The sequence below is a fragment of the Dermacentor variabilis genome, chromosome 7, assembly GCF_050947875.1.
Source record: "Dermacentor variabilis isolate Ectoservices chromosome 7, ASM5094787v1, whole genome shotgun sequence".
NCBI lineage: Eukaryota > Metazoa > Arthropoda > Arachnida > Ixodida > Ixodidae > Dermacentor > Dermacentor variabilis.
In genome coordinates, this window is record NC_134574.1 from 71057564 (window position 1) to 71071620 (window position 14057).

At 45.6% G+C, this 14057-nt stretch overlaps 1 protein-coding gene and 1 long non-coding RNA gene across 2 annotated transcripts in view; one reads left to right on the forward strand and one right to left on the reverse strand.

Annotated features, from left to right (window-relative positions):
* Positions 1-8231: 8231 nt before the first annotated feature.
* LOC142587518 (deoxyribonuclease-2-alpha-like) overlaps positions 8232-14057 on the reverse strand; it is a 35402-nt gene continuing 29576 nt past the window's right edge. The window contains exons 4-5 of the mRNA XM_075698589.1: positions 11131-11328; positions 8232-8386 (exon numbers count right to left, since the gene is read on the reverse strand). Coding sequence (XP_075554704.1) covers positions 8373-8386; positions 11131-11328 — 212 coding nt within the window. The 3' untranslated portion in view covers positions 8232-8372. The remainder of the gene's footprint in view (positions 8387-11130; positions 11329-14057) is intronic.
* LOC142587519 (uncharacterized) overlaps positions 10514-14057 on the forward strand; it is a 231365-nt gene continuing 227821 nt past the window's right edge. Inside the window, exon 1 of the long non-coding RNA XR_012829562.1 lies at positions 10514-10542. This is a non-coding gene — a long non-coding RNA (uncharacterized LOC142587519). The remainder of the gene's footprint in view (positions 10543-14057) is intronic.

Below are 14057 nucleotides of genomic sequence, written 5' to 3' on the forward strand. Positions count from 1 at the left end.
GCATTACACACATTCCACCTCGCTCATTTTGTGCAGTGTACATTGTGGGTATTCATATATAGGACGCCGGAAGGGCAGGACACGGGACCAAAATGACGAAACACGAGCAGCAGGACACGGGTGAACACGGGTGACACGGGACACAGGAACACTGGTGAGGACACGGGCAGCAGGACCAAAATGACGGAACTGGTGCTCATGCAGCTTCATGCGCTGAAATTCAGCACCTCTCTTCACGTTGGAGTGTTCTGGCTTCGCGTGATACGTTACCTTTATATGTAATACGTTAGGACCTCTGCACATGCGCCTCCTCGTCTCGGAATCGCGGAGCGCATTACAAGAGTCGAATATCTTGAGATGGGCGGTCAGCGCGTACAGTGCTATAGCGTGGGATAAGCTTATCAGCTAACATTTCGCTCACGCTAACGCAGTGGCGTCATTTGCTTGGCAGAAATGAAAACACTTCAAAGAAAGTTTTGTGTGAGACGCTCTCATCTCAACCTGGAGGCTCACGAAAAGGGTTTTACTTAAATTGAGGACGACGCAACAAGCTATGGAAAGAAGAATGATGGGTGTAACGTTAAGGGATATGAAAAGAGCAGATTGGGTGAGGGAACAAACGCGAGTTAATGACATCTTAGTTGAAATCAAGAAAAAGAAATGGGGGCATGGGCACGACATGTAATGAGAAGGGAAGATAACCGATGGTCATTAAGGGTTACGGAGTGGATTCCAAGGGAAGGGAAGCGTAGCAGGGGGCGGCGGAAAGTTAGGTGGGCGGATTAGATAAAGAAGCTTGCAGGGACGACATGGCCACAATCACTACATGACCAGGGTTGTTGGAGAAGTATGGGAGAAGTATGGGCGTAACCAGGCTGATGATGATGATGCTCTCATCTCCGCGTAGCGGCCTTCTTTATGTTCCGTCACGTTCTTTCTGCTCGAACGACAGGCTTAATTCCGTACGCGGTTAAACGAGCAACGACCACTAAATCCCCCTGTGCTGAAGTGCTTGACGACGCGTGCAAAATGAATACGAAGCACTTTCGAAGATATGGAAGCACCTGCACCGGCCCACGTGCAAGGTTGACAACAAGGACGACAGCTCGCTGCACGTGCGCTCGTGGTGTAGAAAACATAATAAGTCAAGAATAATACTGCTAATCAGCAAGCACCACAAAAGAGCGCGCAACTAATCGGCAGCTAACGCGTGGCTCATGCAGCCTAAAGAAGGCGAAGAGACCACGTCGGCAAGACAGACGGCAGCTGAGAAGCGGAGCAAGGAAGACTTGTTGGCTTGGGTTGGACGTCAACGCTCGGGATGCCAACAGCTGTCCGAGGGACTCGTTCGGGCGCGAACGCACGAGGGGACCTCTAAAGGGAACGTCTTCCGCTCCCGTCACCCACCACAGGAACAAGAGCCTGCGAGAGCTCACCTGCCGTATCCGCTCGCGCAGTTGGTTGAGCGACGCAACACCAGCCAAACTGAGAGTACGTTGCGGCAGTCGCTCTGACCGCTGTGTAGGGACGATTGGTCTCGCTTGCTCCCATGCCCTCTGCCCTTGTACTTGCATTTTGGATGTGTGAATATATGCTTGTGTGCGGTGAGTGTTGGCGTTCCTTCCAGGCTGCCCTCACATGCGCCTCTGATTGACACAATGAATCTGCGGCCCGAAGCCCATCATAACACCCGCGAAAGCGCCAAAGAAGGCTACTGCTTTATAATTGGTTTTCTTCGGTGCCTCCGGACGCGATAATGTGACAAGGTGTGCTTGTCGCACAGGGGACACTCAGCGCAAGACAAGATGAAATGAACAAATGTGTGGTTTTTATTGGCGCAAGGGTCAGGTATGGCCAAAGAGCGCCATGCAAGTGTTAATGATTTCGCACTGGAGTGATGGGTTCTATGGAATTGATGTGACGTGGCTTTAAAGAGGCCTAAAATATAGTCGCTGTAAATTGCGCAAAATGTACGTGTAATAAAATTATGGCGATGACAAATGATGCGTACTATGAGCATTGAGGTGCATTTCAAAATAATGATATGATACAAAAAATTGCATAAGTTTCTAAAATTCACTTGAGCGCCATGGCCTCGTTAGAGCCCTTGCGACACAAGGGCCTGGAGACATGTCCTATATAAAACAACTATCACAGCGGCATCCTCTGGAAAGAGGATGCGCTACGAATTTATTGGGCTCATAACATGTAGGACCACCTCATTTAAAAAATTGAGGACTACATTGATGTTGAAAAATGTTTCCTTACCAAGAAACATAGCTGGGTGAAGAGGTATGCAATAACGATATGCAAGAGGAAAATGTTTCTTTCTTTCAGGTTGGGCTTTGCGACACTCCAAGAGGACGTGGAGGACGGTCAGCCTCTTACCACATCGACCACAGGTTGGCGGTTCATCTCCAGTAAGCAGAAAATTGTGTGTACCAAATGTGTGCCCTATTCTGAGGCGGCAGAAAAGGACATCTGTTCGCCGTGATTTTGTTGGGGAGGGCCAAACACCTAACTGTGGCTTGATAGCGTGTAGTTTATTGTTTATATCTGCGTTTCACATGCGTTGTCAGTGTTGTCGCAGTTTCTTGCGCAAGAAAGGCTTCAGATCTGTTACAGGAACAGCAGCTCTAGGAAAAGTGTTTAGTGATGTGAGTGATGTGGTCGTTTTATCAGCCAGTACATTACCCTCGATACCTCTATGGCCAGGTACCCAGCATATCACTACATGTATATGTGGTAGATAAATACTGCATAAGAGGGAGTAAAGTTCAATGAAAACAAGATTTTTAAGCTTTTGTAATGAAATTATTGCTTCTACGAGACTTAGCGAGTCTGTGTATACAATTGCTCTGTCGAGTTTTAATTTCTGTATATGTTTTACTGCAGACAGTACTGCTTAAGTTTCTGCAGTAAAGATACTTGTTTGCGGGTTCAATAAATCAGACTTAGAAAGAGAGGGACCAACAGCAGCATAAGATACACCAGCTTGTGATTTAGACCCGTCTGTGTAGTATTCGGAGCAGCTGCACTTCGATTGAAGTTCACGGAAATGCATAGCGATTTCGAGGTCAGGTGCGTGTTTTGTGACCTCTACAATGGATACGTCACAGTCTTTCACACGTCAAGTCGTTAACGGTTTTGAAGCACGGATGTTCTTTATTGGAGCGCACATTGAGAAAATAGGTAAAGCTGATGTACGTTCTCTGAAAATGTAGTGACCACTCGTCTGACTCTGCATATAGACTTTCCACCGGGCTTGTTCTAAATGCGCCAGTGGCCAGGCGGATACCCAGATGATGAATGGGGTCTAACATCTTTAGCGCGCTCGGTGCAGCAGAGTGATATACTACGGCACCATAATCTAGTCGTGATCTAACTAGGCTCCTGTAAAAATTTAAGACGCACCTCCTGTCGCTACCCCATGTAGTGTGGGATAGAACTTTAAGTAAGTTGATGGTTTTCAGACATTTTTCTTTAAGATATTTGATGTGTGAAATGAAAGTGAGCCTGGAGTCGAGAATAACAGCCAGAAATTTGTGCTCTTTCTTGAAGGGAATTTGTTGTCCACCCAGCTCTACACAGGGATCAGGTACCAGGCCTCTCTTTCTTGTGAAAAGAACACAAGAGCTTTTGTGCGGGTTGATTTTAAATCCATTATGTTCTGCCCACTTGTACACCTTGTTTAAGCCCTGATGTACCCTGTCTTTCACAAACTGTAAGGTTGCAAGATTTGAAACCTATCATCTACGTAGACGGAATAAAAAATGGCCGGTGGCAGTGAAGGACGAAGTGTGTTCATTTTAACGATAAAGAGAGTGCAACTGAGTACTCCTCCCTGGGGTACACCTGTTTCCTGTATAAAAGGTCGCGACAATACGTTGCCGATTTTCACGCGGTAGCTACGATCCGACAAATAGCTTTCAATTATGTTCAGCATATTTCCACGGATGCCCATCTCCGACAGGTGTCGCAAGATCCCGTAACGCCATGCCGTGTCATAATACGCTTTTTCCATGTCAAGGAATATCGATAGGAAATGCTGTCCATGTATAAATGCATCGCGGATATTTCCTTCAATGGGTACCAGGTGATCGGTTGTCGACCGCCCTTCTCTGAAGCCACACTGATGAGGATCGAGCATATTGTTGAGCTCAAGGAAATGTATAAGTCTGCGATTTATCATTTTTTCAAAAATCTTACACATACAATTTGTTAGAGCTATCGGACGATAACTTGTTGCCAAGGAAGGGTCTTTTCCCTGCTTTAGAACAGGAACCACAATCGCTTCTTTCCATGTGAATGGGAGTTATCCCGAAGCCCAAATAGTGTTGAATAGTGTAAGAAGTGTAACTTGTGCGTCAATATGTAGGTTTCTGATCATGTCATTGTAAGGTCCCGGTGCAGTGCTTTTGCATGTGTTCAAGGCAGCTCTCAACTCGGGAATACCGAAAGGCCGGTTATACCGTTCTTCCTGCCTGGAGTTTCGTATTATTGGCTTATGCTCTACTATTTCTTTATGTTTAAGAAAGGATTGGGAATAGTGCGTTGAGCTCGACACTCGCTCAAAGTGCTCCCCAAGTGAGTCTGCCTGGTCTTTCAGTGTATCGCCCTGTGTATTTACCAGAGGGAGTGAGTATGTTTGTCGCCCTCTTATCCTATTAACCTTGTTCCAGGCTTTGGCCTCATCTGTATAGGAGTTTGTACTCGATGAAAACTTCTCCCAACTTTCTCTTCTAGCCTGTCGGCGGGTTCTCCTGCCTTGGGACTTTACTTTCTTAAAGTTAATAATTTTATCCGCAGTGGGAGAGGCGCGTAGCAACCCCCACGCTTTGTTCTGTTTTTTACGAGCGATCCTACAATCGTCGTTCCACCACGGGACACCCCGTTTGCATGCAAGGCCATTTACTTCTGATATGCATTTTGATGCGGCATCTATTATAAAGGCTGTAAAATACTCAACAGCAGCATCAATTCCTAACGAGGACTTGTCATCCCATGATATACTAGTTAGGGTTCGGAATTTCTCCCAGTCAGCTGTGTCAATCTTCCACCTAGGAGCCTGTGGTGGATATTCGTTTTCTTTAGGTGATCTTAGCAGTATGGCGAAGTGGTCACTTCCGTAAGGATTGTTGTTAACTTCCCATTCAAGTTCGGACAGTAGTGACGGGGAAACTAGGTTAAGATCAATTGCAGAAAACTTTTTGTTTGCAAGACAGTAATATGTGGGTGCCTTCTTAGTAAGCAGACACGCACCGGAGCTACGCCGACAGTGACGAGCGTCGTTTCCAAAACGGCAGTGCTAGTAGCAAATGCCAGACGTTGTAGCTGATGTCTCATTGCGGGTGCCCGTGCGTCTTGATCTGCTGGAACTACGGCTGCGTGGGCGACGAGATGACGTGCGGCGATCCTCCGCCCCACAGATGATGAGTTCCAGGCGCTCACACAAGGAGTCGAGCGGAGATTGCGCTGCTGAAGAGCAGTTGTGCAAGAAATCTGCTCCAATGACTGCACGAAGGACGTCTGCAACCAGGAAAATCCAGCGGAACCCTCGTCGAAGGCCAAGGTTTAGCATGACGGAGCGTGACGAGAAAACTGGGATCCTGATGCCGTTGAAGGCTTGCAAAAACGACACAGATGTCGCTTTTCGGTCGGAGTGGTGGGCGTGGAGAATGCTGGCGTCAGCTCCTGTGTCGACTAAGAATCGTTGTCCCGCAACGCTGTCCGTCACGTAGAAAAGGCGACTTGTGTGTTGGGCCGGAGCTTTCGCCGCGCTCCTAAGCGAGTTTCCCACTTTGACGCGCCTGACGGACTGGACGCAACCGGTGCAACATGACGTGTGCCATCACATCGTCACCTCCGGCCCACCAGTCTATTTCCGACACCGGCCTTTGTCCCAGGAGAAACTGAAGACCGCTCACGCGGAATTCGAACACATGCTGCAACTTGGCATCATCCGCCCTTCCTCCAGTAATTGGGCATCACCACTTCACATGGTGCCTAAGAAGACGGAAGACTGGCGCCCATGTGGCGATTACCGGGCAATAAACAACGTCACAGTTCCTGATGGCTACCCTTTACCGAACACACAGGACTTCATGGTTGCGTTGCACTGTGCGACGATCTTTCCGAAGATCGATCTCGTTCGCGCCTATTATCCCGTCCGGGTCACCAAACTATGGCGACGAGCGACCACGTAGACCGGTAAAGTCTCGGGCTCTCGCGGGCGAGGAAAAGCCGACACATTCATTCTTGTTCGCACTACCAAGTGTCACGCTTTCTAGGCTTCCTAAATATACCACACAGGCACTAAGTAAACGTTAGCACTAAGGTAAACATTAGCAAGCCAAAAGTGACCACCCTGAGCACTTCGACACAATGTGCTCTAGCGCCGATATATGCGCTCTTCCCGTCGCCTGCCGTCCACACCCGCGAAGAGGCGCCACAGTGACCCTTGTCGCTCAGCTTACGGAATTGCAGTTTACGTTGTTTTTCGCGAGAATGCTATAAACCGACGCCGTTGAGCCTACAACAAATAAAGAATTTGTAGTGCACGATGTCGCATGAGCCGTCCTTGTAGAAATGTTTAAAAGCGGACTGTTTCTTGGTTGACGCGATTTCGTCTGGCAATAAAGCTGAATGGCATAAGCGTTGTCCTGAGCAAGTGTTTCGTAGATTTGACATGATGTAGCTCGCTTCTATAGAACTCAATGCGATGATTACTCACGGCCCCATTTCGTGACACAATAACAGGCCGCCATGGTTTGCTAGCCGTTAAATACGCTATGTAGACGTAAGGCTCGAGTAGAATGCGAATAAATTACACAAGAACTGGGATTCCGAAAGCGAAAATAAAGAACGACCGTTCGTTAAAATTTCTGAGAGTTCGTAATTGGTATTAAGAGCAGTAAAACATTACGGCTATTGCCTGATCATTTTTCACTTTACAGAATATTTCAATGAGAGACATCACTTATATCGCACAAAACCACCTGTTTCTAGTGATATTTTAGGCGACTTATGCAAGCCCCTTATACTCATGCTCCCTTCTGTTCTTTGAAGAGTGCATTACCGCCGTCGGTCCCTAAAGAATCATATTCCTGAAAGCGACATCCCTGAATGCCAAAAGTATTGATAAAGGGCATTGCGTTCTGCTGAAGGTTATCCAGATTACACTTCCGAACGTTAGCAAGGAATATTTGAAAAATATTGTCAAAAAATTTGAACTTTGCGATCTCAATTATCAGTCAGCGTCCTCAGATATGCACACAAACTAACCTGCCTATGGATCGTATGATGCTTCAGTACTGTACTGCATTTTATGAGGATCTTGCGATGCTTCTTGCTTCATTGTACCAGTGCAATAATATAAATGGAGCACAATGTGAAGACGCAGATACCACAGACGCTAGTACAACAGAAATTTGCATACCACCGGACTACGTAAAGTAGCGAGCATAGCACACAACATAAAGAATATTGACAGAATGTACTTTTGCTTCTTGAATATTGATGGCATTGCAGGGAACTATTTATGTCGGCAGACACGCCGCCACCCTACGCTAAATTCTAGCCTTCAGGTATGTTTATAGAATCACTTTATCTGCATTAGTTTTTAGAAAATCTGCGTCCGTCCTTTAATGACGCTAATGACGCATGCACCTCTATGTATACGATGCACCGCATTTACGGTCTACGGCTAACGTTTTAGTTTTTAATAAAGGACTGAACCACTGCAAGTCTAACAGAAAGGCACCGGCAGGATACATCACATGGTCACTATTGTGTCTTGACAATTTTAACCAATATACATCGCGAAAGGGACACATCCCCCCTCCCAACTTGTCACTTAGAACGAGGACTTTGGAGGTTTACCGTGCTGCACCACGGTAGTCAGTGACACTGGAAAGCAAAAAAGCTTTTCTCGGCTATCACAGTTATGGGCTAACGTTAACTGTAGAACTGGCTAGTCCAACGCGAATCACGTGCCCTGTGTCAGTTCTATGTATTTGGTGCGACCTGTCGTTATCTGTTTCATGTTTTAATAGACGCGATTTCCTCAGTGTTGCTCAGCCAGTCTTTAGGCATTAAAAGGTACGCGGTGCGGAGCTGGATGGAATGCGCAACTCCATACTTACCATGCGGTTAAGCGAAGAAAAGCAGAATATTCCGTTTGATTTGGTGACATACCACTTGCTGTGGTCCTCACTAGTTGAGAAATATAGATCGTCTGTTTTCGTACGTATCCTTATCGTCTCGACGTCGGTGACGCTGTACGTTTTGGTGCAGTGCTTTTGTTGGGCACCGCCGGCCCCATTTTTCCAGGACTGGACAGTGATGCTGTCGTTCATGTGGTTTTTTAAATCCTATGTGTAGACGTCTGTGCGAACCATAGCAAGAAATCGAAACGTTTATTAAAAGAACCGCCGTCAACAGAGCTCTGCCGCCTATGACCGTTTCTGGCGGAGGCATCTTACATGCCGGCCGAATGCTGTCTTGTAGGCTTTGAAAAATCTCTGGTTGTTGTTACCACTATACCTCCATAAGAGACCCCAAGAAAACCTGCATTTTCACAAACTCTAAATCATCTATTTATAATTTCCTTTCTTCTGTTGATGTCACATAATTGGTTTTTGCATTGATGAGAGAAAACTAAATTTGGGTGAATCAAACTTTCGAGCTAAGGCAATTGCGCCAGTTCACTGCTAACGCTCCATCTTATTATTGCAATATAGGGAAGACCTTTCAGTTGTTTCTGGCTTATTGAAGTAAAACAACATTTTACATACTTAGGTGTTTTCAGCTCCGTTGATACAAACAACACAAATAGAAGCATATTTACAATCAAACTAAGCCTAGTGAGCCTGCACTACTTAAGTAGTGGTCTGTTGCATTGCAAAAAGACAACCTCGGGGAAACAGTATTTGACTCCCACCTGTTCTTGTTCTAAGGTTACTCAGCTCATATGCAAAAAAAAAAAAATGCCCATAGCATTAATACGAAGAAGAAAAAAAGAAGAACGGGACTAACGCTACCTTTTCTTGTTAGCATTTGTCATCAAGTACATTGACTTTTGCATAGAGCAGCAAGATTGACGTGTCACTGGTACAAGCAACAGGACGTTTCGCAGTGTCACACGCATCTAGAAGTTAATGCGCGCTTGTGATCTTGCTCCTACCCAATATAATTCCGGATTACATTCATGATATTGTCAGACCAGTTCTTTGTTTTTCCGGCGGTCAAACTATTCCACCACAATTGTTGGCCGCTACGGCAGTTATTGAAGTCTAAAAATTTTTCCTAAACCTCGTTGACGGCGTTCTTCAACGAAAAAAGGAACCCCTAACAGTTTCCTTGGTGCTGGGCAGAATGGAACCCGCATCCGACGGGTTCCGCAAGCTAGGAACGTTTTCGTGGAGGCAGGAATTAAGTCTCACTGTCCGCAAGCAACCCGCCGTAGGTGTACAGTAGGAATGGTGTTAGGCTGCTAGGCACGAGGTCGCGGGATCGAATCACGGCCCCGGCGGCCGCATTTCGATGAGGTGCGAAATGCGAAAACACCCGCGTACTTAGATTTACGTGCACGTTAAAGAACCGCAAGTGGTCCAAATTATTGCAGAGTCTGCCACTACGGCGTGCTTCATAATGAGATCCTGGTTTCGGCACGTAAAAACATACATTTTTTTCTTCACTGTTTGCACGCACCAGCGTGCCGTACATATTAAAGGCCCCACCCGGACCTGCCGGGGGCGCCGCTGGATGGCGGAGGATGTCTATGAGGGGAAGTGCCAGAATGGAGCCCGGCTGAAGTACGCGAAGTACGCTACTCCAACGCACCGGTGCGCCGCTGGTGCAAATCTCGGATGCCACGCGATCTCACAAGCTACATAGAAATATTCGCGCGTACTTCTTAGCTGCGCGAATTCTTGATGGCGCAGCGTGTCCAGTGGAAAGAGCGAGAAATGAGCCTGGCTGTTGTACATGCCTCACACATGACTCTTTTTGGCTATTCGCATACTAGGATGGTAATTGTAGATGAGGTCTGACTGAATTTTCTTATCGTACGTATTCGTAGCTCATAATTTCATGCGTTACAGGTAACAAAGGTAGCTATTTGATTTCTCAGAGATAATTGGTGTTCTTGTACACTGTTATTTAGTTAACGACGGGTTTGGAATATGTAGGCGTATGGACTGTTCCATCTTTATAGCCCAGTGTCCGTCGTTTAACGCTCGGGTTATTGCTTTAGGATCATCTTCTCTTTAATTGCATCTCGTAAACCCCATCCACTGAAGCATCTTTAACGCAGCCCTTTCAGAAATGATTAAAGGTTACCTCGGATCGCATTGTGCTTAGCAGTGCTTATGACGCATATACTGCACTGACTAATAAACTTGCCCTCTGTCACAGAGGTCTTGCCGACCTATACAGAAAACACGGGGCAGGATTTCTGATATATAAGAACGAAGCAGTTGTAAGGACAAAGCGTTACTGCGGCCGAGTGGTTCCTGAAGTGAGAAAGACAAAGTCCAAAGGGTAAGTGCCGCGGTGCTTGCTCGCGCTAGCGCTGGCGCTTCGGTAGAATTGCTCGGCTGCTTTCTGTGCTGGACCCGGCGTGACTGCGATTCCCGCTAATAGTCAATAAACCTCGTAGCATGGTGAACATCGCTCATTTCTACAGAACAGTTGTAACGAAACTCAATAATAGATGCACATTAAAAATAACGCTTATATGCACCAAATTCTGCCCATATATTCAAGTAGTAGTATAATCTTATCCGTACGTTAAATCACCCTCAGAAAAGTCAAATAAGTATGCAGTTGTCATAGGAGACTTGCGAAAATGAGGGAAAGGCAGGCGGCAAAGGCGAGCTGTTTGTCTTCGAATGTGGAAATAGTAAAGGAGAAATGTTCTTAGAGTTGAGTTGTAATGTAATCCTGCTTAGTATGTCTTTTTCGCGCAGTAATGTTATATCGTACAGAAATGTCAGCAAAACTGAATTTTCATTGATTTTTGGCTAGTAAGCACATTGCATTTGCAAGTTTACATAGTAGCATATGCACAAGCAGTTCGTGCACATGTTAACTATTCGACAGCAGTACCTTCCGGGCACAGCGCATTACCTCTCGACAATCGTGGAGGCTTGGCAATGGCCAGCACAAGCCTGTGCGCATTTGTGTGCAGAAAGTCGATCCGTAAGTGACCCTTTTTGTCTCTCCTATACATCTTGTGCAGCAAATACCAAAATTCATCAAAATCGGCGGCCCACTTCGGTGCACGTGTCTGGTATACATTGGCCCCTTGGACTCGAAGATGCAGAGCTGCAAAAAGAAAGTTTCGTACAATATTTCATCAAAAGGTTTCGCTGTAAAATATAGTTAGAAAGTAGAAATAATTATTGAACTCATGAAACTCCCTTACGCTTTTGTTTTGAAATTCCACGTACGCGAAAGACAGCAACCTAAACATGGCACTCTCTGAAGCTACAAAAGTAAAGTTGTTTGACATTGCCTATGTATTTTGTTGTTGAGTGACGTGTATCCAGTAAGCCTGGCATCATCTGTGAAAATTTTTTCAGCAAGGTTTCTTGCCTACTTCAAGAATTACTATATTCTCAGAGTGACTGAATGTTTGTTTATATGTACATGGACTGAGTTTTTACAAATCGCCTTACTCATTCGCCAACCGACCCATGAGACTGAGCGCGCCTGACAGGGTGGTCCTACGTAGTGTGAACGTAAGCCTGAATGAGCCCAGTCAGGTGTAAGTAAACGAACATAGGGTTTGGCGGCATCAAAAGTAGCTGATGCAAGTCTAAGTGTGACTGAATAAAATTGATTCCAGGTATTATGAGTCAGTGTAGACAAGCTGCAGTTGGAAGACTCAGCGCGTCCCAGTAATCTAAAGCTTGTCGAAGGCTCAATGAATTTATATACGTATAAATCTCAAGCGATATCACGGTTCTTTAGTCCAAGAAACCGCCTGTGAGGGTAACTGAGCAATGGTGCAGAGTAAATCTGACTCTGTGTTCACGAGGATTGTCCGTCGCAACCATTGAGCATCCGTGAGAACATGCCAACAATGAACTCAAGTTCGATGATTTCTATTTTTCATACGTAAGGTGTCAGGTTTCACAATGAGTTGTGTAAGCTTCTCTTCTATAAAATAGGAGGTCTAGTGGATGCTTGAAGTTTATAAGCTGGTTATTATTATTATTTTTATTGGCTTTGAACACACACCAGTGTTTTCTTTTACGGTAACACACCTTTAAGCAATCGCCTGTGGCATATAGCAGAAATCTACCTATTGAGCAAGATTACTCTACAAGGCCGACATAATGCGCTGGAAATCGATATCCGTAATTGACTAATTTTTAAATTTAAGTAATCAATTAGCTAATACTTCTACACACATATTGCACTACACGAACTGCAGCCAGTATTTTACAAGACACGCCCACTTAGAACTAATTGCAGTTTAGAGAGAGTCGCAGTTAAACGTGGAGTAAACATGACGTGTTGTTCCATTTACGTTTTAAAAAAAAACGCTGTTTTAAGCATTGAAGCTCTTAAAGGGACACTAAAGGTTACCAGAAAGTCAAGTTAAAGTGATAAAACAATGCTCTAGAACGTCTAAGGCGCCAATATAATCGCGAACAGAGCTTTAGTAACCGAGAAATTGAGGTAAATGCATGACACGATTTGAGATCCCCCAGCGACATTCCGGTACTAGCCCGATGACGAAAGCACTCCTCATCATAATTTATGTCACTAAACTGAACTACTCGTATTAAAAAGATCATTTCATTAGATTATAAGACGGAAGAAAATGCTACTTGTCTAGTTCTATTCGATTCTAAGAAAAAATAACATTTTGACGTTACCCTTGAGTAGTATGGGTGATCGAAAGGTTTTGTTTTCGCTCAACTCTGCGCGCTCGACTTTGCGCCGCGCGCGCTTTGGAGTTTCAGTTGTTTCTTTATCGCGTCGTGCTGCGGTTGTCCTGCTGGCTCGCGAAACTTGCATTTGGAACAAACAGCGAGAATGCCACGTCCATGTGATGTCGTGGGATGCGCGAACGGTCCGCGGAACTTAGCCAAGGGCAGTTGCAGCGGCGAATCCAACGTTACTTATCACTGTGTGCCAACGAGTGTACCTCTCCGTTCGAAGTGGTTAAGTGCCGTACCTATGCCACAGCACGCTGGCAAAGAGCTGAAAAATCACGTAGTGTGCTCGCTGCACTTTCGTCCAGAGGATTACGAGTTCAACACCGACTTACTAAAGTCGCGTGAAGTGCCTTACAAAGCAGGCCGTCGTCGTAGTTGTACGCAACAACGCCGGCAGCGCGAGCCCTCAACAGCAGGTCACGTTCATCAGTGCTTAAATCGCTGAACTCGATCCCAGCATTGCGAGCTAATGTGTCGTTGTCAGGGTCATCCATTGGAACGAGCGTCGAGGTTGGCGTCATAAAATAAAGAACCAGCTTATCGTTGTGCGCTTTCCCTTCCGCTAGCCACCATAGTTTCACTTTCGCGCTGCTTTCGGCTCTGTCTTGGTTCTTTCTGGCCGCACGTTTGCGTTTTGTGCAGAAAAGCCGTAGCGCCATCTGCGGGAGCCGCTTTACTCACCGACGGCGCAACGTCACTATGAGACCATGAGGTCAATACTCCTCGATCGAAGGGCGGGTGATCTGAACTGCGCTAGAGCTACGCGGACGCTTCAGAACGCATTTTCTCTTAAAATAAGTCTCCTCTTCGCACGAAACAAGCGTTTCGAGGTTTCTGGGATGGTATTTCAACAGTCCACGTTGACTTAATATTAACCTTTAGTGTCCCTTTAAATTACTGGGACACCAATGCAATTTGCCGTAAAATTTGTGAAAACATATATCGAAGATGGTGTCCTCTCTAAAATTTAATCTAAGTGGGTTGGATTTTAGAAGTCCCCGGCTACAATTGGAAGAATGCAATTGTACTTTAAAGTTATTGGTTTAAAAGTTCATTAACAAGAACTTATTTATTCAAAGATTGATTTTGATTTTTTCGTGCAAA